Here is a 27,465-nt window from a genome sequence, read left to right as displayed (position 1 = left end):
CTAGAGCTGGTTGCCCAGGACCATGTCCAGACAACTTCTTAGTATCTCTAAAGATAGGGACTCTACAACCTCTATGGGCAACCTGTGCCGGTGCTCGGTTACCCTCACAGTGAAAAAGTGTTTCCTCCTGTGTTTCAGTTTGTGCCCATTGCCTCTGGTCCTGTCACTGGGCACCACTGAAAAGAGCCTGGCTCCGCTGTCTTTGCACCCACTCTTCAGGTATCTTGATAAGAACCCATCTGAGCCTTCTCTAGGCTAAACAGTCTGAGCTCTTTCAGCCTCTCCCTATATGAGAAGTGCTGCAGTCCCTTAATCATTTTTGTGGCCCTTTGTTGGACTTTCTCCAGTATGTTCATGTTTCTCTTGCACTGGGGAGCTCAGAATTGGACACTGCACTCCAGGAGTGTCCTCACCACTGCTGAGCTGAGCGGAAGGATCATCCCCTTGACTTGCTGGAAATGCTTTGTCTAATGCAGGACAGAATACCATTCACCTTCTTTGCAGCAAGGGCATGCTAATGGTCGACTTGGTGTCCACCAGGACCCCCAGGTGCTTTTCTGCCAAGCTGGTTTCCAGCTGGGTAGTCCCCAGCATGTACTGGTGCAGTGTAGGACTTTACACTTCCTGTTGTTGAACTCCACTGAAGTTCAGTCAGCCACTGAAGTTCAGTCAGCCCATTTCTCCAGGCTATTGAGGTCCCTCTGGATGGCAGCAAAACCCTCTGGTGTATCAGCTACTTCTCCCAGTTTGGTGTTATCTTGTGACTTGCTGAGGGTGCGCTCTGCCCCACTTTCCCTATCATCCAGATCATTAGTGAAGATGTTGAGCAGGATTGACCCCTGGGGTGCACCACTAGTTACTGGCCTCCAACTAGACTTTGTACTATGATCACCACCCTTTGGGTCCAACCATTCATCCATTTTTCAATCCCCTTCACTGTCTGCTCATCCAGCCCATACTTTATCAGCTTCTCTATGAGGATTTTGTGGCAGACAGTGTCAAAAGCCTCCCTGAAGGCAATTGCCTGGTGGGCAATATCCACTGCTCTTCCCTTGTCTACCAAGCCAGTCATTTCATTGTAGGAGGTTATTGGATTGATCAAGGATGGCTTCCCCTTGGTGCATCCATGCTATTACTGACGATTTTCTTGTCCTTCATGTCCCTGGAAATGGTTTCCAGGATTAGTTGTTCCATCACCTTGCTAGGCACTAATGTGAGGCTGACCAGCCTGTAGTTCCCTGGATCCTCCTTCCTGGCCTTTTTGAAGATATGAGTGACGTTTGCTTTCCTCCAGTCCTTCTCCCAATCACTGCTATGTTTGATCAAAGATAACAGAGAATGGCTTTGCAATGACATTTGCCAGCTCCCTGAGTACTTATGGCTGCATCCCATCAGTCCAGTCTGCTTATGTATTCGCTAACCTGATCCTTTTCCACCAAGTGTATGTTTTCCTTGCTCCAGACTTCCCCCCTGGTCACAGGGGCCTGAGATTCCTTAAGGCTGATCTTGCTAGCAAAGACTGAGGCAAAGGTGGCATTCAGTACCTCGCCCTTTTCCATGTGTCACTGGGGCATCTGCTTCACTGGTCACAGTTCTCAATTCTCTACATTTATTTAGGTGGCCTGTTTTGTTCTCCTTATTGCTTGGGATTGCCATACTGTAAAACTTATTTGAATGAGGGACAAGATAAGTGCTTTTTGAGGTTACCTCTTCCTTGGGAATATTATTGGCAGTGGAAAATTTTCTTGTATAGATATGAATTTCTATTCTACTATAATCTGGACTTTACCATAGGTAGCTGAGCCAATTTTCAGTGTTTTGAACAAGGAAAAGAGGGAGGAATAGTTAATGTATTTACCATCTGTGGCAGGGATACTTAGATGCTTTTTAATTTATGTAAAAAAATAAGTAAAATTCAGCATTTTTCTCATACACCATGTAGTCTCCCACTATGGAAAAGTTTGTGAATGTCTTACCACACTTACATCACACATTGGCAGCTAGACAGTCACCTTCTCTCCATTGTTCTTACGAGAAATGGAAAAGACATTCTTGTCACAAAGTAGAAATACAGGTGTGTTTCATCACAGTAAGGACTTTGAGAAATGAAAGGCAAGCTCCCACAGGCACATAAGCAAAGGGATGGTGAAATGAAGTAGCTCAGTGCTCCCCTGAAAGCAGGAGGCAATAACGCATACTGCCCAAAACTACATCCCAAGTCCCCTTTGCACTCACATGTCAAAATGAAACTCTCCTGGAAGCAATTGTGGTGCTTTAGGCTTTAGAACACTTTAGTGACTCTAGGGTAATGACACTACAGAGTACGAAGCCCCACACTGATTGACTCACGCAACGATATGGGCTGCTGCTTAATGACAGAAGTTGATGGAACAGGGAGAAAGGAAAATACAATGGTAAGATTACATAAGCCCTGAGAATTTAGGAAGTTTCGGGGTTATATGTGAACGGATTTGGAAAACCTACAATAACTGTACTGTAGGCAGCCTGTACTGTACTGTACTGGAGCCGTGCGTCTCAGACTGGGGCGAGGACAGGAAGTTAATTCAAACTTGTACCGATACAAATGAGAACAGGTAAATTGACATTATTTATTGTATTTCCAGCCACAGACCTCCAGATTTAAGATGGCAGAAAGGCCAGAAAGCATTAGAGTGCATGGCCATTATGACCATTACTATGATAAGCTTGACAACTTGCAGAGGAAAGCTAATGCACTTTATGACCTTTCTCATATCAGCCAAAGAGTTGGGGAATACTATAAACTGAAAGGACAAGTTGCACCTCCACCTCCACCACCCAACTGGTAAACTTTTCTCACTCTATTTATTAGTGGTGAACTGTCATGTATGTTTTGAGTTGTCAGCCTTCCTGCTTAGGTAACACTGGACATGGCTTATTCAGTATAATTACTTCCCTGCTTGGTCTTTAATAATTCTATCATGTTTGTTGAACAACATAGTTCCTATCTATCCAGAAGTTCCTTCTGAATGTATTGTCCTGATGTTTGACATTTCATTGTCAAAATGTCTCCCAAATCTCAGCATTTTATTGATGAGAAGTAAACCACAGGCTTTTCGTAGACTTTCTGATTATATCAAGGATAAACACTGTCTTTCCTTCCGACCAGGATCAGAATGATGTAAAGACCAAAAGCCGTTATCCACTTGAGGGAACAGAGTGGGAGGCAGGCCATGAAAATGGTGCTTTTTTTCCTGCAGAGCTTATATTTTGGTTTCAGATACAAAGACCCTTTCTCCAGCAGTTTGTTTACTTCAAAGCCTTTCTCACAGAGTAGAGATACAAACTTTTTTATTGCTTTAAACATTGCCTGTCCGTTCCATGATAAGCCATTTTAGGTGTGGATGAACTTTGAAAACCTTGAGAAAGGAAGGTAAGGAATTTTTCATACTGCCTACTTTTGAATCCTTCCTTTAAGGTTGACTAAATCATTCATTTTCATTCAATGATGACTGTGTTTAGAATGTTTTAGTTAAGGGCCATCAGCTTTAGAACATCTTGTCTGAGCTGAGTTTCTAGCAGAGTCTGTGAAATAAAAGGTAGTATATAAACATCCCTTTCTTCTCTCAGGCCTGCAGAATATCTTCAAAGGCGTTTTGAAGCCCAGCAGTACAAGATTAAAGTGGAAAAACAGCTGGTAAGTAAATACTGAATTGATCATAGAATAAAATCTGTAAAAGAAAATGAATGAAAATCCAGAAGATGAACTGATGTCTTTCTAACAGCAAACTGTAACACTGACAGGTAGAAAGTTTTGTTCTAGCAAGTTCATTGATCTGCTCTGCAATGCTCAACTTGAGATTTCATTTTCCAATGCAAAACTATAGCAATGTAAAATTCTACTATAACTTTTTCCTCCAAAAATACACACTTGCCTTACTGCACTCTTCAGTGGAATGAGGGGAGTGAATTGAGTGAGCACTGAAGGAAAGGACTCTAAATGAAAATTCCTTTGCTCTGGGATTTATTTGTATATTCACAGGGGCTGCGACCATCCTCTGCTGACTCATGTCATGACCAAATAAAGCAGCAGAAAATAAAGGAAGAGCATCTCAAAAACCATCAGCAGGATATGTCTAGAAAGAATGAAATGAAAGAACAGGTAAATGAAGTATCTTCCTGTTGTGTTTTAACCCTAGCTGGCAACTAAGTACCATGCAGCTGGTCACTCACCTCTGCCCTGGTGGGCTGGGGAGAAGAATCGGAAAAAAAGATGGTAAAACCTGTAGGTTGAGATAAGAACATTTTAATAATTGAAACAAAATAAAATATAATAACAACATGATAATAATAATTGTAATGAAAAGGGAGACAACAAAAAGAGAGAGAGAAATAAACCCTTAGGTTTATTATTATTTGTTATTAGAAAGACAAGTGATGCACAATACAATTGCTCACCACCCACTGACGGATGCCCTGCCTGTCCCCAAGCAGTGATCGGCCCCTTCTGGCCAACCTCCCCACTTCATATACTGAGCATGATGTTCTATGGTATGGAATATCCCTTTGGCTAGTTTGCGTCATCTGTCCTCGCTCTGCTCCCTCCTGGCTCCTTGTGTACTTGCTCACTGGCAGAGCATGGAAATGTGAAAAGTCCTTGATTTAGGGTAAGCACTACTTAACAATGACTAAAACATCAGCGTGTTATCAACATTATTCTTATACTAAATCCAAAACACAGCACTATACCTGCTACTAGGAAGAAAATTAATGCTATCCCAGTTGAAACCAGGACACCTCCTGAGCTGCTTAAAGCTGTCTTCTTACACTCCTTGATGGTAGTATTCTTTACATAATAATTGATTCTTTTCCATCTAACCACTAGGAAAATGTAAGCTATTTGCATCTGGTTCCATCTTGCATAAACTGGTTAAGACTTGCACAAAAGCTGATGTTCATAATCATTTTATAAACTATGGCCTTAATCTCACCTACTGAGATCAGAGGAGTTACATCACTGACCAAACTAATGTTGGAAGACAATAGATCCTCACATTTACAAAACAGAGAACATAGTGATACATGTACTATTCATGTATGTATATTCATTGTCCGTAAGTCATACTAGGACATTTAGAGTGTGATATAATAGTATGTGATCATACTACTTCCCTGGTACGTTACAACTTTTGGAGATCATTTTATACAGAAACGATATACTTTTCTGGTTTAATTTTGGGTGACAGAGAAAACAAACTGATGCTTCGCTCTTAAATGAACACATGTAAATACATTTAATCTTCTATCTTAGAGTTATAGGAAAGTTCCAGAATAAATATGAATATATTAACTTTTACACTATGGTCAGACTTTGGCATAAGAACATACTCGTCATGTACATATTCTTCAGAGACTCTTGCTGTTAAATTTCACAAAGTCTGTCCTAAATATGCCAAAAAAATAAATTTTATAGATTTGTCCATTTGAAACATGGGCAAATTGGGATAACTCATATAAGCAGTACAGAGATGTCCTTAACACAAAAACTATGTTTTGGCCAAATTTGAAGTTTTTGCTACAAAGCATAGGAATGTTGAAGCTTCTCCAAGAAAAGATTACCGGATTTTGTTTCATTTTGGGGAGCAGGTTGCAATACAATAAATATTATATAATATTTTGTCCTCCTAATTTCCAGTCCTCTATATTTGGATTGCAACCTTAGCATCATTACTGAGCAAGTCCTTAGGTCATTCTTGGAATTAGCTGGTTTAGATATAACTCTACAGAAAAGGTAGCATGAAACTGTCTGCAAATCTTCAAAAAGGTTAGTCTGAAAGAGTTATAACTCAAAAATGTCCTCTAAGAGGAAGTATCAGGCAATCTTTAAAGCTGGCAGTAAAGGATAAGGATCCCTTTTTCTCATATATACACAGTTTGATATCCATATAATATTCTGTTTAGCTAGTGTTATTTCTGTATTTCTAATATATATGTGTTCTACCTTACTGTTCTTTAATAGGAGTATCTGAAACAATTGCAGAAGATTCGGGAAGAATACCACAGTGATATAAAAGAATTCAGATTTAGAGCAGGAATACTCCAGGTAACAAAGCTCAAACATACACCCAGTCATACTTCCTCTTTCTTTTATAAGTTAGTACACATAATTAGAAATTGAAATTAACATTTGATAAAAATGTTCCCTAGGAGAATCAAAAAATACAAGATAAAACCTATGTTGTGAGGCAAGGAAAAGCTGAGGACCAGTCTGAAATCAAGGATACAGCTAGAACAGGAGAAGAATCACTTCAGGTATCAGTATCATCTCCTAGTCTAAATAGATTTTTTTATGCAAGTCCCACATGGTCTTTGATTCACTCTCTGTGACAAATCTGAAAAATGGTAAAGCTTAAATCTTATCTGAAGCTTGCACCATATGTAAAAGTCTCCCTAGGTTCCCTTCATGAATAGCCTGGAAAATTTCTTTGGTGGAGTCCTGACTTGTTTTGGTAATTCTGTTTCATCTGTAAATATTAGGATATACTTTTACTTAATTTATTTTTGTCGTGTGTTTCTTTTCCTTGCTTTCTAAGCAAAGAAGCAGCCACTCACAGCGCAAGTCTTTTATGAAAATTCTGTACAGAAGGTACAGCGATTCATGACAGCCTGGAGTAGCACTGTGTGGGAAGTTAGAATTCAGTTTTATCTGGAGTCCTTAGTCCTTACTTAAAAATTTGGGAGAAGCGGGAGGAAGAGACAGAGCCAAAGCTTTCCAGCTACAGCACTCCTTCACTTCTTTCTCATCAAGCACTACCAACACACCTGCTGGAGTTGTTTCCAGCAATTGGAAAGTTTCAGAATTGTTCCACTTTGCCAGTATTGACATTGTGAACACCGGATGAGTTTTCCAGACCACATGGAGTTCTACAGAAAGTCCACTTTTCTTCAAGTGAAATGAATGCCTCAATTTATGCAAATTGATCTCAGTGTGAAAATTCCCAGTCAGTTCTGAAAGGAAAATAGCCCTGGTCTAGCTACTAGGATTCTTCAGTCAGGATTTGCCTCATTTTTTTTGTTTTGTTTTGTTTGATGTAGAACTTCCTGCACTGTCCAGTAGCAAGAGGCAGACTGCCACATAGATTGGTGACAGATTCTGCTACCCTATTGCAGCTGGAACTTGGGCCAAACCTGACCATATTAGTAGGATTCTATTCAGTGATTTTCACAGATCGTGGATCTGGCTTTTACTAAAATGAATTCACACATCATGTGATGTAGGTTGTAGGCAACCAGAGCCATGATAGGACAGAAATTATATTCCCTGTGATTTAATGGGAAACACATGATAATGAAAAAGAAACACTAGATTTTGCACCTGCTTGATGTCACCTTAGTTCATGGGCACTCAATCTACTGGAGAAACTGTATATATGTTTTAAAAAAGTAAAATCTGTGAATTGTAGTCGTTTCATCTGAGGCTGAGGATGTGCCCTACTTGCAGCAGATCACTGAAGGAGCAGCATACAACTCTTTACTTTGCTTTTATCTGACAGGTTCTAACATAGGATAAAGGAATATGAAAAGGAGTAATTAGGTATTTTTCAGGTGTTACCAGAAAAGAAGATACTATGAAACATGGCTATACTTTCTGCAGGCATTGGTTTCTATTATAATCTTGACTTTCATCACTTCCAAAGTTTTCCAGAATGAAATCAGCATGAGTCATCTTGCTCATAAAAAATAAAAGATGTATTACTTATTTCTTGACACAGTACTGTATCCTCCTAACACAGGTTTTTGAAAAATCAGAGGTTTGCAGTGTATGCTAGGTTTCCCATTTTTCTATTTGCCAGATAAGCCAGAATTATGTCTTTCAGTATTAGAATCTAAATAAGGCAACAAATGGAATATTCTTACAGATACATATACAAGGAAATCGGTGACTACATTTACTACTTAAACAGGTCTTTTTTTAGAGGGTATAGACATAAACTGGTTCCAGAGTGTGTTTTAAAGTTGGGGTTTTTCCTCCTTCCAGGACATGGAAAAAAACTTTAAACAAGTCAGACTCCAGTATAGTCAAGACCAGAAAATCTTAGAAAAGAAACATAAACCAAAGGTAACCGTCCTCATTTCTGTATTTTTTCCACTTTCTTCTTATGTCTGTATGTTTCAAATGATTGTGTTATCACAGTAGCTCTGGAAATCAAGTTATTTGTGAGTCAATTGAGAGTGCTCGTCAACTGTTTGTTAGAAGTTTATATGAGAAGATAGAATCCCTAAGAAAATAAATGAGGTTTTCAGATCATTTGAGGGAGACTCCCTTTAGATATTCCCAGATAGTAATCAATCCCTACCTACTCATCTTTATATCAAACTGCATTAGTAGTGTATGGGAACTCACGTTTACTCATAGTTTAAAGTCAGGCTGCTAATTTTTTAACATTTTGTTATAGAATTATTCTCTATAGTGCTTTTTAAATTATAGAAGGGGATGGCAATTGAATGGAAATGCACATAAGATATCAGGAAAGTTTCTGAGATTATTGTGAAGTGGACTCAAGGTCTGTTGTGAAATATTGCATGAAAGCAGTACAGTATTCAAGTTTTAATACTGGTTGAGAGCCAGCTGTAAGAACCAACTCTGTGTATTGCAAGGATTTGAATTAAATGATTATTAAAGACACCTTTCCTTAAAATCAAAAGTGGATGCAGTCCACTTTTTTTTTCATTTGAAAATATCCATAAAGTGTATTTAGAGAAGTCTATTTTTTTCCAATTTGTTCAACTTTGATTTTGTTAAATAGAAGAAAAATATTGTTAAATAAAATGTATTTTCAATAGAAGAATAACTTTCAAGTTTGTAGTACTATATAAACTGTGTACATTTAATTAAATGTTTTTATTTAATAAAATGAATTAATGAAGTGTGATAATTTTCTTCAGGGAGGAGTAAAGTTTGAAATTAATTTAGATGTATGTGTTCCTGAGGAAGACAGTATTCAAGAAGCAGAGGTATGTTGTAGTTGTATTCAAAGCATTTACATTAGTAATCTGAAACCATAAGAGTAGCTCCAGTATCTAAGGTTTGTTTCCATTACCATCATCCTCTACCTTTGTTATAACGAAGCTTCCTATTGAGGATTTGTTGACATATTGCATATATATGACCTTCTTGAAGAAGATAATTACTCAGAGGAAAATTGGATAATATGTGGATCAATCCTTCACATGGTAAAAGATGAAAGGTGTGCAGATATTTAATTTTTTTTAATTGGGCTTGAGGGGAAGAACTCGCCTCAAAATTGAGTTAGTCTGAGAATGCCAAATTTGATTTGAATTGTTTTAGTACATTTATGTTTATTTTCACTAGTATTGTATCACAAAGCAAGAATAACATTGTGATGAACCAGTTGTTATGTAGAAAAAGTGGAAGTGAGACTACAGAAAACATGTGTGATTTCATTTATTAAAATGACATTTGTGGCTGATCAACATGTAACAGGTACCTATTAAGATTGTTGTTAGTATATTAGAATTTTTTAAAATATTTGTAACAGCAACATCAAAAATACAATTTCTTTCTGGTATATATATTCTCAATTTATCAAGCACTGTTTTGTCATTCTGTCGTTTCACACCTCTGCAGAGCTCCATGCAGCCCTCTGATACACAACTCACAATGTGACTTTTGAATTTTGCTGCTTCGCTTTTTGATACATAGTTTTCCCGTGCATACATGAGAATGGCTCACAAACACAGTAAAATAAGAAGGGATTAGTTATTTTACCATATTTGTTTTCTGTTTCCAAAGTAAGCTATTTTTTTTTTCAGGTACTAGATAAACTCAGTAAGACTTTAACTTTTGTGGATTGTGAGAATCTTAAGAAGAAAGCGGTGGAAGTTTATGAAGCTCATATGGACAGAGCTTTGGAAGAAGTATCTGGATACCAAACAGGTATTTCTTGGAGAAATGCAATGCTGAGTATTAATCGTGAAAATTACGTAGGAGTTGTAGGTAAATTCAGTAACTCCAGGCTAGAGCAAGTTTATCTGATGAGCTCTGTCTTTATATCACATAATGTTACAATCACACTGAAATCTACTTTAAAAAAAAAAAAAAAGAAATAACTTTGCCTTCTCTTTTTCTTCCCCTTAGAGTCCAATGACATAGATGATAAGAAAGAAAACAGAAAATATTGGCAAGCTGGAGCACCTCAGACATTACTGAATTTTTTAGCTGATGTTGATGTCACATCTGTATGTCCTCCTATGGCTGAAAACGAACTTGGTAAGAAAGTTTTGGTTTTCAGTGAAAGTAAGGAGCTGGTAAAATTCAGCCAGAATACTTACAGACCTTTGCCAAAATGATTCCATACCAGAATGTTCACATGATCTGGCAGGCTTTTAATTGCAAGACTTCATAATAACTGAGGTTATTGTATGTGTTAAATCATAGAATGCAGTTGTCATTTTCCCCTCTAATATTGCAGTGATGTTGTGCTGCTCATGCACGTTAAGAGGGCTGCATTTTGCGAATCACTCTGTGGCCTGGGTAACAGTGGCTAAAAATAACCAGTCTATGCAACTAACCATCACCACTTTCTTGGGCCTTGAGCTAATGAACAAGAACTAGAGAAGTCAGTTGCCAACGCCATTCCAGGGTGTGTGGGGGGGTTTGGTCTCTCACCCCACACACTAGTGTCGCTGTGGGGTCACAAGCACAGGTGCGTGCTCACACAGGTGTGGCTGTGGTGATGCTTCATTTCAGGAGAGGCTAATCACTGGGCTTGTTACAGTAACAGTGCATATGTTCCCAGGCAGCCAGCTGTCTCCAATGACTGGTTGCTGCAGTCACTGGAGTTACTTCCAGCATTCCAGCATGCTCCCAACACCCCAGATACACAGAAATAACCTGAAGAGTTTGCATAGACAGTGATGACAAAGCAGAATATTATTAGTGTACCACTTCTTGTTCGTTCTGGCTTAGATAAAAGAGCGTAGGGTGCAAAAGAAACTGGAAATTCTTTGAAGATTTTTCAGCCTGAAGAAGCCAACAAGTTTGAGAGCAAGGACTGCTCAGTAAAGTTGCACCTGTCTATTCCAGGCTTAAAAAGCAGTTACTTGAGCATTAAAACTGGTGTTAGAAATTTTATCTGACAGATAGTCCAAACTATTTTTTTCTCTACGGTATTGATCAGATAAAATACTTACTGAAAACTAATGAGTATTCCACAAAGTAAAAAAAATACAGGTGCCAGCATTACCAAAAAGGAAGAAGTCAGTGTCAAGACTAGAAAGTCTGAATCTGAAAAAAAGACAGTGGCAAGCTACACTCATGCTTTAGTGACCCGAGAACCTTGCTGTTCTTCAGCTGACCACGCTTATCTGCCTGAAGACATCCCAGAAAACAGGAAGCAGTGGAAACAAACACTGCCAGGGACACTCCTGAACATCTTAGCAAAAGCAGAACTGTCTAATGATTCCTTCACCTCCCTTGAAGAAGAAATAGGTAGGATGTTTGTTACTGTAAACTCTGCAAGTTTCTCTTTAGTGTATTACTTCTTCTACCACTGGCAGAGGGTCTGTGATGAGAACCAACATTTTGAAGCACTTGGCAAACTAGAAAAACACGGGCAGCTTGCCCCAGCATCCACTGCTCTGTCCTGTGGCAGCGAAAGGCCTCTTTCAGGATGCTGCTGTTTTCAATAGCCAGGAAAAGGGCAAGCCCTACCTACTGGCTATTACTTTCATATGTCGTGTTTTCATTTGCTTGGGTAGACAGAGGTAAGCTACTACTGCCAGCAAGTCTGCAGGTACCACAAACCTGGATTTAGCCCCTGTAACTGTTAAGGTTGAAGAACCGTATGCTGTAGAAAGCATTTATGCAAATAAATGTATTTCTGTACAACAGCTGTAAATGATAGTGCATGGCGACTTAAACTACAGTGGTGACTTACTTTACAACATGGTCCATGCTGATGCAGCAGACACTGAAATTCTGAAATTGAGTTGAACACATACTGCAGTGCACTCTCCTAAAGTAACAGACTGTTTTAAAATTGACATTTTCTTTGCATCAAAGTTGTTTGCTAAAAAGCCACAGTATTTTCCACAGAAAGATGCTGTAAATATAACTGGACATTGTGGTTTTATGCACAATTGCCAATCTACTGAATGTATAATTGGATGACAGGCCTTCTGAGCCAGCTAACTTGCACATACCAAGTTTCAACAATTTTAATGGATTGTGAGAAATGTCTTCCATTTGCAGCTGTGCAGTCAGCACTCTCCTACTAATTATGCCTCACAGATGTTTCCTTAGAGCATAACGAGCTCTTTTAAAACTGCCCCACCCTGAAGACTAAACCAGCTAAATGTACCACCTAAATGTCTCTCCAAAGACTAGCTTTATTGCTTACACATTAAAAAAAAAGCAAACCCAAACCCCAAACCAAAATGAAATTCAGACCACTTTTCACTGATATCAGCAGTTCATAGGCCAAAGCAAAAATAAGTACACAGGTATTCTAATTGCTGTTACTTTTATCAGTTACATTTATTAAAATATGGCACTCTCTCAATACCCCATTCTGCCCTGCTGCTAAAGCTGACATTGTGGAGTACAGCATTACCCAAACTGACAGATCTCTGTTGGATCACATGCCGGGTTTAGTCTTTATATTAGAACAACTCTTAGCATTGTTCTCCCACGTTCTCCCAATCTTCAGATTAAGATTGCCCTTCAGTCTTCGAAAGTGAGCATTTTTAGGTAACCATAGGTACAGCCAAAGCAGTAATTTTCAGTCTTTCTCAAACAGTACTCCCCTAAGTTTTCCATTGAAAATGCAGATCCCTGTATTGGGAACTTAAACATACTAACATTATATCATCTTTCTTTCTTAACTTTTATAGTCCTTCGGTTATGATCTACAAACACATTAGGTTTCACTATGCAGAAGTTACAAAACACTAACTAAAATGTGTGATCAACAGAAGCATGGTATTAACATAGTTGTAATTTGAACAACAACCAAAAAAATAATCAAGCAATTACGTATTTGCTATTACTTTATGTAGACTTTTATAGTTAGCTAATACACAAATAAAGGAATATTTCTCTTCCTTTCCAGAAGAAAGATTAACTATGTTGCCTCCAAAAGAAAACAAGGAAGATGATTCAGAAGCATACTTTGCTGTTGCTGTTGATGAAGGCAGACTTGAACCAAGATCAGATGATGAAGACACGTAAGTCAAGCACATTAGAAGAAAAATCCATACAACTGTTTTCATGAAATGACAGGCTGCATTGCCTAAAGCTTTTCTTCTGTTCTTTTAAATTCACAAGTGAAGAAAATTTACTTGTTTTACAGTCTGCTAATTTAATGTTTAATTCTGTAAATTAGTAGGTCACATACCAACATGGTCATTAAAAAGGTTATGCAGAAGTATTAACATGGCTTTGCAACTCCTGTTCTCTTACCTTATAAATACAGGTAAACAATCTTACAGAGGAAGAAGAAACAGTTCATATTGTGTGTGTTGCTTGTATATTCTTTATAAAGTATCTTTAAAAAAATCTCAAAGACCTTGAAAGGAGAAAGACTTGTAACAAGGATGTATTTAATTAATACAATTATCTTTTTTTTTACTGTACAGAAATTTTGAAGATTCTGAAGATGAACTCAGACATGAGCTGAAGGAATGTCTGGAAAAAGTGGCAGCTTCTCCAGCAGAGAGAAGCATGGAGTCTCCCATCCTTTCAACAAATAAAGGTCAAACAGATGAAGAAAGGATGAGTTTACCTCACAAACTACTTGGAAAATCTAATGATGATTTAGAAAATAACCATGGGGCATTTAGTGCTGACACATACAATGAAAAAAGTAAGCAGGAAGCAAGAGCTACATAGAACACCAGCAAAGTAACTGTTTCAAAAACTTTAACTTGCTTGAAATTTCAGCCACATCAGTAACAACATTTAAGGATAGATGACATTAAATGCCAAGTAATTCAACTGCTTTTCCACTGTGCTAAATGCTCAATTAAAATTAATAGAAGGTTGTTACTATTTTGTTTAAAAGGAAGAAAATCAGGCTAATTGTCATATGTCTAAATGTTGAAAAATCCTCATCCAGACTGTAGTGCACTTTCATCTATTATTCTAAACTACCTGGGACATCTCTGACAAGACTTCCTTGAGCAAATTCCTAATTACATACTCTCTTTAACTGTATTTGTATCATGTAAGAAAGTTTCCTAACCAGTATATTTCCCTAGCTCAATCAGCTCCTTGCTATAAAAGAAGCTCTTGCAGCCTTTCATAATCTCCATGTACTGCTAATACAGCTTTGTAATCCATAGTTTCATTTGCACAGTACTACATAGTACCACCAACTGCTCAGCAGTTTTTTATAGTAGAAGTAAAAGCATTTATTAGAACCATGAGAACTGTGTGTTCCCCATTTCCTAATAAAACATTGGACAGTAGGTTCTTCTAACTGTATTTTTTCATATTAAAAATTTCATATAATCCAGATAAAACTTAAATAGAGGGAAAACCGCATTCTATCAGTAGCTTTTTTATAGAATCATAGATTCATTTAGTTTGGAAAAGACTTTGAGGTCACTGAGCCCAACCATTAAGCCAGCACTGCCAAGTCCATCACTAAACCATGTCCCCAAGCACCACCTCTACCTATCTTTTAAATATCTGCAGGGGTGGTGACTCAGTTGCTTCCCTGGGCAGCCTGTTCCAATGCTTGACAACCCTTTCAGTGAATAAATTTTTCCTCATATCCAATCTAAACCTCCCCTGGCACATCTTGAAGCCATTTCCTTGTTACCTGGGAGAAGAGACCACACCCCCCTGTCAGGCAGCTGTAGAGAGCAGTAAGGTCTCCCTGAGCCTCCTCCTCTCCAGGCCGAACAGCCCCAGTTCCCTCAGCCGCTCCTCACCAGACTTGTGCTCCAGACCCTTCGCCAGCTCCGCTGCCCGTCTCTGGACACGCTCCAGCACCTCAGTGTCTGTCTTGCAGTGAGGGGCCCAACACTGAACACAGGGTTCGAGGTGCAGCCTCACCAGTGCCCAGTACAGGGGCACAATCACTTCACTTGCCCTGCTGGCCACACTGTTCCTGATAGAAGCCAGGATGCTGTTGGCCTTCTTGGCCACCTGGGCACACTGCTGGCCCATGTCCAGCCAGCACCCCCAGGGCCTTTCCCACCGGGCAGCTTCCCAGCCGCGGTGCCCCAAGCCTGTAGCGCTGCCTGGGGCTGTTGTGACCCAGGTGCAGGACCCGCACTCAGCCTTGTTGAACCTCATACAATTGGCCTTGATCCACCAGTCCAGCCTGCCCAGATCCCTCTGCAGAGCCTGCCTGCCCTCCAGCAGATCAACACTCCCCCCCAGCTTGGTGTCATCTGCAAACTTACTGAGTACATACTTGATCCCCTTGTCCAGATCATTGATAAAGATATCGAACAGGACTGGCCCCAGTACTGAGCCCTGGGGAACACCACTTGTCACCAGCCACCAGCTGGTCCATTCACCACCGCTCTTGGGGCTCAGCCTTCCAGCCAGCTTTTTACCCAGTGTAGAGCACAGCTGCCCGAGCCACGAGCAGCCCATTTCTCCAGGAGAATGCTGCGGGAAATGGTGTCAAAAGCTTTACGAAGGTCCAAGAAGACAACATCCACAGCCTTTCCCTTATCCACTAAGCAGGTCACGTTGTCGTAGAAGGAGACCAGATTCGTCAAGCAGGACCTGCCTTTCATAACCCCAGGCTGGCTGGGCCTGATCCCCCGGTTGTCCTGCACATGCCATGCGATGTTTTACAGGATGACCTGCTCCATAACCTTTCCTGGCAGCAGGGTCAGGCTGACAGGCCTGTAGCTACCCAGATCCTCCTTTCGGCCCTTCTTGCAGATGGGTGTCACGTTCACGCACCCCCAGCCAGCTGGGACCTCCCTGGTCAGCCAGGGCTGGTGACAAAGCGGCTCGGTGAGCACGCCTGCCAGCTCCCTCAGTTCCCTCCGGTGGATCTCGCCTGGCCCCATAGACTCGTGTGTGCCTCAGTGGTGTAGCAGGTACCATTTCACCTTGAGTTATGGTGGCTTCATTCTGCTCCCCACCCCCACCTTCCAGCTCCGGGGGCTGGGTACCCAGAGCATCTCGCTATTGGAGACTGAGGCAAAGGCAGCATGAAGTACCTCAGCCTTTTCCTCATCCTTTGTCACTATGGTTTTCCCCGCATCCAATAAAGGATGGAGATTCTCCTTAGCCCTTCTTTTGTTGCTAATGTATTTATAGAAACATTTTTTATTGTCTTTTATGGCAGTAGCCAGTTTAAGTTCTAGTTGGGCTTTGGCCCTTCTAATTTTCTCTTTGCATAACCTCATTTCATCTCCTAGCCCTCCTGAGTTCCCTGCTCCTTCTTCCAAAAGTCATAAACCCTTTTTTTCCTCAGTTCCAGCCAAAGCTCTCTGTTCAGCCAGGCCCGTCTTCTTCCTCACTGGCTTGTCTTTGGGCACACGGGGCCGGCCTGCTCCTGCGCCTTAAAGAGTTCCTTCTTGAAGAATGCCCAGCCTTCCTGGACTCCTCTGCCCTTCAGGACCGCCTCCCAAGGGACTCTTGTCAACCAGGACCGTAAACAGCCCAGAGTCAGCCCTCTGGGCATCCAAGGTAGCAGTTCTGCTGATCCCCTTCCTTACTTCTCCAAAACGTGAAAGTCCTCATCGTTACATGATCACTGTGCCCGAGATGGCCTCCAACCACCACATCACCCACAAGTCCTTCTCTGTTTGCAAACAACAGGCCCAGCGGGTGCCTTCCCCAGCTGGGTCCCTCACCCACTGTGTCAGGAAATTGCCTTCCACACACTCCAGGAGCCTCTGAGACTGCTTCCTCTCTGCTGTATTGTATTTGCAGCAGACATCTGGTAAGTTGAAATTTTTCACTTCTGTGAGTTTGCTAAAGTATTAAATAGTGCTTCAATGGCTCAAAAAAGAACGATATGCTTTTCCACTTTTGATACAAAAGCAGATGTCCAATTTTTGAACATTTTGTTCAGCGTTCCGGTTTATAATAAGCAGTAGTTTAGGGCTTTAATGTTCATGTTTGTACAGCATTTATTTATGCCCTCGAATCTAGACCCTTCTATTCCCCAGAACAGAACAGAAAACATTTCAGGAGAGTAGAGTTGGAAAAATACCATTAAGCTGTCATACTGTGAAAGGGCATGAGGAAATAGCTAATGTAAGCATCATGGGCAAGGGCAATTATTACACTATTAAAAAGCAAGCTAGCAAAACCACCGTATCATTAACTTAAAGGAATCACTGTAGGTAACAAAATATCCAGAATCACAATTAAAATCCCACATAATAGGATTTTGCCACACAACGGGGGACAGCCATTTGAAAATGTGCTGCAGACTCTGGAAACAAAATCTCCTGGGTGAAAAAAGCTATCAAACAAAAGCGTTGCCTTTAAAAAGTGTGACTGTGGGTGAAAAGTCATTAAATGGGTGGAGACTGAAAGTATTCAATAAATAAAAGAACTTCCAGATGTAGTTCTGTTACCAAGGAAATATGAAGGTTCTGTGAATCCAGAGGGTTTTACAGTGCACCACACTGTCACGTAGTCAACACAGAAAATTATCAGGAGTGTTTTTTTCCCAGTAGAAGAATCTCTATTACGTAAAGCAGATACCCTGACAGAAAGAAAAACATCTCTTTATTGAATGGGACCAAGGGATCATAGATTAGATACATTTATACGTGACACATAGCCAAATATAAAAAGTTAATTTTATTCATACACCTTTATATTTATATACATTTATTTAAATAATGGCTCCACAGATAACAGGAATGTCTCTTCAAAATGCTGGTCAGAAAACCTATGCACAGAGCGACGAGCATTTTCTCTGATCTCTAACCTTTTTTCAGGAGACAAAGAAAGGATATAAGCCATCATCTCGGCATAATTGTCCTCGTTTTCTGCTAGGAAGCCAGTAGTATGTCCTTCATAGGGTATCACAATATCTAATTTGGGACCTCCAGAATTGTGAGCCAGGATAACAGTGCCAGCTGCCATACATTCAACTACTCCTGTAAAAGATACAAAACATGCTGACATGAGTGTGCACATCATACTCTGGCTTTCTGTGAGGCATGGAAAGGTAAAACCGCAGTACAATTCACCCAGAAGTTACTACAGACTGCTGTTCTAGATCAGTTTGAAAAATACAGAGTAAATGGTCTCAGAAGAAAAACAAATTTAAGGTTTTCAGTCCTGAGGACTGAAATTGTAAGTTTCTCTTAAGCATATAAAATTGAAATTAGAAACCAGATATAACTGGTTAAGCTATATAATAAGTTATATATAAAGTTATAACTGGTTAAATTGCGGTTCTTGTAACATACTTGATTCAGCTGAGAGAGATTGTATCACCAGTATATAATGGTGAAAAAAAAGCCAGATATTGAAACAAATGTGAAGATACAAGGGAAGGTAGCTCTACAACACTGCATAGTTCTGTTCTGCTTTGTGACGGAACACTGCAATGCGCGTTTTATGGTTTGGTGTCAGCTGCAAAAAAATAATTAAAAATTACAGCTGAATGTAACTTCATTTTCTCATTCACATTGAAGATTTTTAACATTTAGAAAGATACTGAGAGAAAAGCTGACTATGCATGTTTCAATCAGATGATATTCAGAAGTTCAATATTTTGAAGATTAACAAATCTATAGCTTTTGACAACTCAGCAAGACAAACTAGTAAAAATTGTTACCACTACATCTGTATTTTTGATGAAAGAAGTTTTAATGGAATGGGAATCTGATAGTAAGCTTTCCTCAGCCAAAAGCAGAGGGATAGGAATAGCATGTAATGTATACATCACTTCAGTTCTCCTCCACAGTTCCAGAACAGACCTCAGAAATCACTTTAATTGCTGATTCGTCTCAGTTCTGATTTGGTTTTTCAAAAGTTCCCCTAGCTCAAAAATTGCCAACTATAAATAATGCTTTTGGAACATGTTTTTTACAGATAAAATTGGAGATGAAGGTGAAATCATGCTGAAATTCAAAATCACAGTGTGATTGTGTAACTTTTTCTTTAAACTTACTTGAATTGTTTTGTGGGGGAAGAAATATGAGAAACCCATTATTCTGGGAGACACTTCAGAGTAAATTTTTTATACCAAGTTCCTACAGACTACTAGGGTTGATACTTATTTAACTTGTATTGTAATAAAGTCTGATGACATGAACTGCAGTTTAGTCACATTATATCCATCCGTTTGGCTGCTAACTTACCTTGTAGATTTATGACAGATGGGTCATCTTACATTCCATTTCAAGGTCAGGACCCAAATAACCCCAGTAAACTGAGCCCAATACCTTAATTCTGTATGACAGCACATTGCAAACCAGGTCCCAGCTCCTCTTTGGTGTTCTGTTCCGTGCTATGGTGACTGATTTAATTGCCTTACAATGGATTTAATTGCCTTAGCACAGTGGCCTAGTGCAATGAGATGACCAACAGTAGGTACCTGGTGGCATCTACACGGGGCTTACAAGTAAGAGACAGGATCTGTGGGAGACTCACACCTCTGAAACAGCAGATGGAGCCCCATGACGTTTACTAGACATTTCAAATGGCAGCTGAGGCAGGTAATAGACAATCACAATCTCTACACATGAATGTCTATGTATGAACTACATCTAAGCTCCCTCTGTGGTCAGTGGAGCCAACAGGGCACAATCCAAGGTGCTTAAACAGAAGTACCTGCTGCCTTTTGAGGCTCTGTTGGGTATGGCTGGCATCTGTGCAATGAGGCTGGCAAACTTAACATGCGACCTTAGGGTGACCCATGACCTTGCAGAGGGACAGCTGGAGGTCAGTCAGGACATCCTGGGCAGCACAGACGGGACTAGCTGTCTGTTTAGGTGACCAGAGGATGTCCATCATTATTAACAGTCTAAGATGCTTTGGCTTGCGCTACAGTAGCACCTAGTGGTTAGTCACCTGAATTGGTCCTGTAGGCTTTACCTCAGCTAGACAGCCTGTGACAGGAATGCAAGTTGGACACCTGCCTGACATGCAGACCCCTCTGCTTAGACACCTGTACTGAGGAGCCTTAATCACGAACTGAAGCCCTCCCTGTGTCCCCAGCTGGGACAAATGGCTCAACACTGAGGAAAAATACTGACCGATCCCAAAGTGCTCATTCCACATTGTATGCAGGCCGATGGTGGCCTCAGCCAGGTGTCTCTTTAGCTCCTCAAAGGAAATGTTTATTCTGAATATCACGTCCTTACTAACTCCCAGCTCATCACAAAGGTGCTTAAGGTTATTTACACGCTCTTCATCTTGTTGGTTACGACAGCCTCCAATTAAGACAAGCTTCAATGATGGCTGCTGCCCCAGTCTCTTCTCTTTCAGCAATTTAGCAAAGGCTCTGATTTGCAATGGATGATCTTTTTCAGGCCTGAACTGGCTGACAGAAACAATGGAATATTCACTGGTGCTCTTCTCCTCTTCTAGTGGAATATCCAGGAAGGTCTGAACATCACACGGTGGATGTACAACACAAGTGCAAGCCCCAGCTCTCCAGAGGGAAAGGATGTGATTTAGTGTCCAAGAAGAATTAACCATAATCACATCACTGCAGGAACCAACCAATCCATACATGAAAGCAAAGAAGTAGTAATAGACAAGTTTAAATTTGCTGAAAAGAGGACTGTTTGTAATGAAGGCTGCATTGTTAAATCTGGTATCCTGATTCCTAACGACAGAAAGCATATCGGTGCTGATAGTGGGATAATGGACATAGCATCCTACGCGACAACCTCCTAAATATTTAAAGAGGGGAAGCGTGAAGGCATAACCCATTGAGTCAATATAAATATCAGGAACACACTTTAGAAGAGCTTCCCAGCCAAGAAACACTGATCCTAAACTTTGTCCCAGCAAAGTGAAGTGAGGGTAAAGAGAAGCTTCCACAAGGTAGCGTTTTTCCAGAAATACAAACTTCACAGGATGAGATAATTTAATATTGAATCTTCTGAAAGCACCTTCTACTATTTCTTCTCCAGTGGCATCTCTATCACCAGTGTAAATAACACACGTTACATTTCTGTACCTGCAAGAGTAAAGAAAAGAATTTAATAGATTCTTCAAATTTTTTAACATGTAACTAAAATATTATCCATTCAAAATTACTCAAAAGATATGTGAGAACTAATGTCTGGCCTAGCTCTGAAATTATTTTAACTGAATTATACTTTTCCTTATACTTCCACAGTTTTTTCTGATCTGCAGAAGAACATATGGCTGAGGACCTGGGGAATATTTTTTTTTGTAAAACAAAAAGGGAGCTTAGTATTATTCTACAGACTTAAGAATGCCTTGCCCTACATTACGAGATGTCTGTGTGTGCATAGCATGACTAAAATGCAGAAAACTGTGCGAGCCAGTGGGTGTGCCAATGTTAAACCCACTTTAGATGTTAACCTGTTTTGCCTCCTGCACCAAGAGGCAAGTATGAAAATCATCAGTTACCTACTGATGAGTTAAGCCCATACAAAGCTCCATACCAGTAGCAGAAAACCAATGAAGTAGGAGGGGTTCTCCCAAGGGGAGAAAGAATTGATAGATGCCACAGCAAGAAAGATCAAAATCCGGATAAAGGGATGAAGTGGAATGGTGCAACCAGGTGAAACTCAAATGCAAAAAACCCCCATAGGACTGGTAGATAAATGACACCTATTTAAATACGTAAAATGCCAAAATGTGCACAGATAATACCATCAGCAGCTGAGAATGAAATATGGTATTTGATAAACATATAGGCTTACTTTTTCTGGAGCGTTCTAATGGAACACCATAAGACTCTCTCCCCTCCACCACCTGCATTGCAATATGGGTGAAAAAAGGCAACCAGCAATGGCCGCTTCCCATCTTCTCCTGCTGAAGTCAACTGTTTTTTCCTTTGTTGTATCCACAGCCGTATTCCCCACAGCAGTACCACCAAGCAGACACATAAAATTCCACTTAGAAATAATGCAGGGATTAACAACGAGCACAGCAATCTGAAACAAGCCAGAAATTTTAAAATACAAAACTGCTTTGAAAAAATACTATGTACAAAATTGAGAGAGAAGGGCTTACAGGTAGAGTTACAGGGAGTTCAACAATTTCTTGAGTTCTCATCTCAGAAATCATAAACATCCCTGTATCATTTCAACAATTACAAAAAAAAAAAAAATCACTGTTCTATACTGTTTAGCCAAATTTTTTCCGTACTGTTACTTCACAATAATTTACTGTTGTTTACTCACGCCATGTATCTATGTGCCATATACACTATAAAGGTTGCACGTCCTTACCAATGTGGCAAAATGCAACTAGCAAAGTGATTTCTAAACAGATTTGTAAGAGTTTTCTTCGGTCCCAGCTCATGTTTAGCCTATTAGCATGAACTGCTTTGGTGCAGAGCTACTTGAGCCAGCCTGCAGTGCATGTCCCAGAACTTGCATTTTCATCCCCCCTGAGATTTGAAGATGCATGTCAATTGTCCAGAAAAGCTCTGAGCAGTTTCCGTTTAGAGACACCTGCTTCCTCAGATCTCTGAAGCACTGACAGGGGAATTCCCTTTGCAGACCACCACCTCCCCGCACAGCTCTCCTAACCCACGAACGGTGTGTCTCTTCTTGGCCTACACAGCCTAACAGGCAACAGAGCCCGGTTTCTGATGCTGTGCTACCGTTACGATAAACACCATTTACTCGACATTAAAGGAGCTGCCCGCGGCGAGCCACGCGTCACGACTGACACGTAAGATAACATTCCTTTCGGGATGAAGCGGAAAAGCAACATTAACCCATCTGAGGCCGGCGGCTGGGCGAGAAGCAGCCGGGCAGGGTCCTGTCCCATTTCGCCCTGCCCGGAGGCCTCCGCTCCTCAGGGGGTACGGCGGGGCGGGGCGGGAGCGCGAAGCCCAGGCAGGCTCGGGGGGGGTCGGGGGAGCGCGGTTGCGGCTTGGCAGGGGGCCACAGAGGCACGGGGTCTCCTTCTCCCCTCCCCCGCCAGAACGCCCCGCCCCCACACTGCCGCCCTCGCACCCCCGGTACCTGATCAGCCCACACAGACACAACCCTCCCGCCACCATCTTGGATAACGCCACGACACCTTTCCGCCGGAAAGGGCGGTACCCGGCTGCGCGGGGGCGGGGCCAAGCTGGTATTGCCTCCCTCTCATTGGGTCCGGTGGGAGATAGACGGAGGGGAGGGGAACGGGGGAGGGGCTAGCAGAGGCACCGCCCCGCCGTGTGGGAGGGAGCGGCGAGCGGGGCGCGGCCGTGCCTGAGGGGATGGGAGGGGCGCGAATTGCGCGGGCTGGCGGCGCCCCGGGGCGGGAGCGAGGCTGGCACCGCCCCCGCCACCTCCCCCGCCGCCGCCGCCGCTGCTGCCTGGCCTCAGGGGGCGCCGCCTCCGCGCGGGAGCCAGGGCCCGGCCGCCGGGCGGGGCAGCGCGAAGCGCGGGCGCCGCGGGGTGTGTGAGGGGGCAGAGGCCTCCCCGGGACAGGGCGTTTCTTCTGCGTCCCCCACGTGCAGATTGTGTCTCGGTAAATAGTGGCCCTTACTTCGGCCAGAGGAGGGTGGTGTTCTGTGTCCCGTCCTCCCGCCCTGCTTTAATCTCCCGTTTGTAAGTGAATCCCTCTTCATGGAGGAGCACCTGTCAGGCAGGGTGTCCGGATCTCCATGAACACGCTCACTGGGAACAATTTCCACTGGAGAATGTCCAGGCTGTCTCTGGCTAATACATGCTGTCTCCCATTTTATCTTGATTGGGGATTATATGCACAGACCAGAGGACTAGTGTAGAGACGTGACTAAACAGAGCTGTTTTTCAAAATGCCACTAATGATGTGTCGTGTCGGCGAACAGCAAGGCTTGTATTTCTAAAATGGCTTCCCCTGGAACAATGTAGGAAACTCCTGCTCTCCCAGATGCTGGGAGGTGTTGAGTGAAAATACCAGACTGTAGGTGAGGAGGGGCTTAGGCAAAATAGGCCAAAACATTTCTGATCTGTCACATCACTCAGTGCTTTTTTCCCCCACCACATTCTCCATTTAAAAAATAATAAAATGCTTTATGCGGCAGATTTGATACAAATAACTCAGTCTCCATTCTCTTGCAGAGTTGAGTTTGTCCAAAATTTGAGGGCATTTTGAGCCCTGTTTCTTTGAACTGGGCCTTTTCAGAACCTGTGATCTTTCAGCCTCTTAAGAGATCAGCATGATCTCTTTCATGTCATAGCCACCTGTGCATTTTGAGGTCTTGAAGCTGTTAAGAATGTTTATGAAGGTCGTCCTGTCTTCTTTGGCAGAAGAGTGCTGGTTGGAAAATGGTGGATCATTAGTTTATGTGGTCATTGCTATAGCCTGAAGCACAGAGACAAAGTCTCTACTGTAGTGGGAGTGAGAAGAATTCAACTTCAGTAATAGTTATTCGATTCTGACCTGCCTGGATTGAGTTTTCCACTTATGAGGACTCACCATGTGGGAATGGAACTGGAAATCTGTTAGGCCCTCAAAGTCAGAGTTTTATTGGTAATTTTACGGCATTTTTATTTAAATAACTTCACTGTCCTAAATACCACTGACTATAGGTTTTATCAGGGCACCTCTGCCTTTATGTAAGCAGGTAAATTGGAAGAGTTCTGCTGAGAGGTCCAGCAAGCATGACCTAACATTTCATTTCCAAACCAACAGCACTTGTAAGTAGAGTGCCGCAGGTGTTGGTTTCTCTCCCTTAATCTTTTTGCTTTTCCCTGACAGAGCAATTGCCTGAGAAGCATGTGGGGTGTATGCAGAAGAGACCTTCACTGCACTCACATCTCTCAAATCAAAACACCTCTCTTGTAACATCAATATTGGAAGATAATTGCCTGGGTTCAGAGAAGAGGCACAGTTCTTCTAGGGAACAAAAAGTCCAGTCTGTTTTAGATGGTGACATTTGTGTGCCTCCCCACTGACTTGAAAAGGAGCCTATGGCCACTCCCTTTGAAGGTATGAATCTTAGATTGAGTGTCTTTAGGAATCTGAAGGATTACAGGTTAGCCATGGCTTAATTAAGAGGAGACTTAAGTAATGGTGAAGAGTTCCAGGTAGCAAGAAGAGCAATTAGTGAGGGAGACACCTATGTACCTGGCTTTTGAGTTCCACTTGCTTGTTTTAGGGAGAAATCTGAGTGATGGTGAAAAATAATTTTCCCAGTTCTAATAATTTATAGTTCACAGAATCACAGAATGGTTGAGGTTGGTAGGGAACTTTGGAGGTCATCTTGTCTAACATCCCTGCCCAGGCTGGGTCATCTACAGCCAGTTGCCCAGGACCGTGTCCAGATGAGTTTTGAATACCTCCAAGGATGGAGACTCCACAAGCACCCTGGGAAACCTGTGCCAGTGTTTGGTTGCTCCCCCAGTGGAAAAGTGTTTCCTGGTGTTCAAACAGAACCTCCTGTGTTTCAGTTTGTTCCCATTGCCTCATGTCCTGTCACTGGGCACCACTGGTAGAGCCTGGCTCGGTCCTCTTTGCACCCTCCCTTCAGGTACTTATATACATTACCAAGATCTTCCCTGAGCCTTCTCCAGGCTGAACAGACCCAGCTCTCAGCCTTTCCTCACAGGACAGATGCTCCACTGCCTTGGTCATCTTAGTTGTTTTATTTTTTCTTAGTCCCTGTAGTGATAATTAAACCCCAGACATATTAATACTTTCAAAGTTCTTTTGTTAACTTTTCTTTAATCACAGGGTGAGCAATACAAAGACTGTGTTGCTGACAGTCTTAGAGACATAAAAGGATACCTTTAATGTGTGAAAATCTGACAGACTAATTGAGTTGTCACGACTTAACAACTTCCCCACCTTAATACACATGTAGCAGATGATATTGTATGCATGCATTTAGGGTATTGGCAATAACGTCAGCAAAGGCAGTGCTGAGCTCTCTGTGGTGTTCCCACTCTAGCCATGAGAATGCTATTAAAACCCTTGTCTGTAGGAATTCCATGTGGCTGACATGCCAGCAAAATTAAACTAGTCTTGCCATGAAGTCAGCTTTGTTTTCAGCTTCCCAGAGATGCACCACATGTTTAATCTTTTGCTGCCTCTGCAAGAATTTTTGTCCTGTTTTAATTGCTTTCCTTATTAAATGCCCTTACTCTGAAGTTAAATACATGCAAACAGGCCTTCTGAAGTGAGTAGTATTCAGAACAAATAGCAGAATCCACTCAGTTTGTTCTCTGCAAGCCTGCAAGGCATTTGAGACAGTTTTAAAGTACATTTTTGTCACTCTTACTCTTGCTGAGTACTCCACATATGAGTAAGCTGGTAGGATAAAACCACTGGCAAGTAGTAACACAAAGAAACTGGATTAATATTGTGTAAGGATACTTATATGACAATCATGTGGTCTTTTGTATTTTCTTGTACAGTTGGTTACTTTCTTTCGGAAACATGCCCTGTGTTGCATTGAGTCTCTCATTCAGGGCTGTGGTCTTAGTTACCAAAATGCTTGGGACTGTTTTTAGTATAAGGAATCTTAGATCATTTATAAACACAGCAATTTTTTTTCCTTTTTGCACGTCTTGTGATAGGCTGTTGAATGTTACAGTACATTTGTTCTTCATTGCATAATAACAGAAGGCAGAAATAAAGTTGCACTAGTTGTATGCAAAATATTTACAAAGCAAGAAACAAGTATTGGAAATAAATTGTGGCACTAATGTATCTTGAGAAAAACACTATGGGCTTGTTTGTACTGATATGTTGTAATATTAAAGTTGCTAAATGCAAGCGATTCTAGTAAAAAATTTTCTTAACTATCATCTTTACTTTTGAGCTAGATGTTCTAGGGCATGGGTGCTCGCACCATGTATCTGTGAGCAGAAGCCACCCTTTGGGCAGAAGCAATGAAGAATTAAGCAGCTTGGATCTACACAGATTTTTTTGCAAGAGCTCCTATAAACCACGTTTATTTGTATCACCAGGCAATTTAAGCAGATTGAACCTATAGCTTTTGATTAACAGAAGATTATTTTCACACAAGTTGTCCCAGCTGGGCAAGGACCATGTAGGAAAAAAAAAAAACCAGTTCCACTGTTGGAGTTTCATCCTGTAGATTATGCTGTGTTTTAATCTCCTGTGGATTCTTCTGACAGCTCTTCTAAACAGCCATCAGCAGGAAAAATCAAAATGCCTGCCATTTTTTAGGGTGACTGAAGGAAATCTTTTCAAGCAACCCAGAGCACAGGCAGAAATGAGATGGCAAATGATGTAGCCCTACTGATAATATCACTGAATTTGCAAAGTAACATGTAGACTCAGCTTAAGTCCCAGCTTTTTCAGCTGAAAGTTCGGAATTCTTGAGAGGCTGGAGACTGTTTTTGAATGTCTGTGATAGCAGACTT

General features: G+C 41.3%; 3 protein-coding genes across 8 annotated transcripts in view; 2 read left to right on the top strand and 1 right to left on the bottom strand.

Annotated features, from left to right (window-relative positions):
- Positions 1–14,234, top strand: part of NEK5 (NIMA related kinase 5) — a 29,480-nt gene extending 15,246 nt beyond the window's left edge. For all 5 annotated transcript variants that reach the window (XM_055802491.1, XM_055802489.1, XM_055802490.1 and 2 more), the window contains 12 exons: positions 2,625–2,824; positions 3,610–3,676; positions 4,022–4,141; positions 5,999–6,082; positions 6,187–6,291; positions 8,018–8,098; positions 8,926–8,994; positions 9,814–9,937; positions 10,139–10,270; positions 11,354–11,491; positions 13,113–13,227; positions 13,639–14,234. In XM_055802491.1, coding sequence (XP_055658466.1) covers positions 2,625–2,824; positions 3,610–3,676; positions 4,022–4,141; positions 5,999–6,082; positions 6,187–6,291; positions 8,018–8,098; positions 8,926–8,994; positions 9,814–9,937; positions 10,139–10,270; positions 11,354–11,491; positions 13,113–13,227; positions 13,639–13,891 — 1,488 coding nt within the window. In that variant the 3' untranslated portion in view covers positions 13,892–14,234. The remainder of the gene's footprint in view (positions 1–2,624; positions 2,825–3,609; positions 3,677–4,021; positions 4,142–5,998; positions 6,083–6,186; positions 6,292–8,017; positions 8,099–8,925; positions 8,995–9,813; positions 9,938–10,138; positions 10,271–11,353; positions 11,492–13,112; positions 13,228–13,638) is intronic.
- Positions 14,235–17,771: 3,537 nt separating this feature from the next.
- Positions 17,772–23,196, bottom strand: ALG11 (ALG11 alpha-1,2-mannosyltransferase). 2 transcript variants are annotated; one of them, XM_005240236.4, is made up of 4 exons: positions 23,125–23,196; positions 21,850–22,083; positions 20,203–21,134; positions 17,772–18,093 (listed from the first exon to the last, which is right to left on the bottom strand). In XM_005240236.4, exons 1-4 carry the CDS (start codon positions 23,160–23,162, stop codon positions 17,822–17,824), a joined length of 1,476 nt encoding a protein of 491 aa, XP_005240293.2. In that variant the 5' UTR covers positions 23,163–23,196; the 3' UTR covers positions 17,772–17,821. The 2 variants fall into 2 exon arrangements, with proteins under 2 accessions (XP_005240293.2, XP_027646501.2); XM_027790700.2 differs by having other exon boundaries at positions 21,850–22,044; positions 23,125–23,182.
- The window catches only part of ATP7B (ATPase copper transporting beta), a 46,445-nt gene continuing 41,789 nt past the window's right edge, over positions 22,810–27,465 (top strand). The window contains exon 1 of the mRNA XM_055801653.1: positions 22,810–22,828. The gene's annotated coding sequence lies outside the window, so the exon portion shown is untranslated. The remainder of the gene's footprint in view (positions 22,829–27,465) is intronic.

This window comes from Falco peregrinus, chromosome 4 (genome assembly GCF_023634155.1).
Source record: "Falco peregrinus isolate bFalPer1 chromosome 4, bFalPer1.pri, whole genome shotgun sequence".
Taxonomy (NCBI): Eukaryota; Metazoa; Chordata; class Aves; order Falconiformes; family Falconidae; genus Falco; species Falco peregrinus.
This window is presented reverse-complemented; position numbering and strand designations above follow the sequence as displayed.

Coding starts and splice junctions, on each gene's coding strand:
- ALG11 (XM_005240236.4), bottom strand. CDS start 23,162: ATGGTGGCGGGAGGGTTGTGTCTGTGTGGGCTGATCAG. Junction 21,135..21,849: donor ATTAGAACGCTCCAGAAAAA/GTAAGCCTATAT, acceptor TTACTCTTGCAG/GTACAGAAATGTAACGTGTG. Junction 18,094..20,202: donor GAATGAGCACTTTGGGATCG/GTCAGTATTTTT, acceptor TATCTTTTACAG/GAGTAGTTGAATGTATGGCA.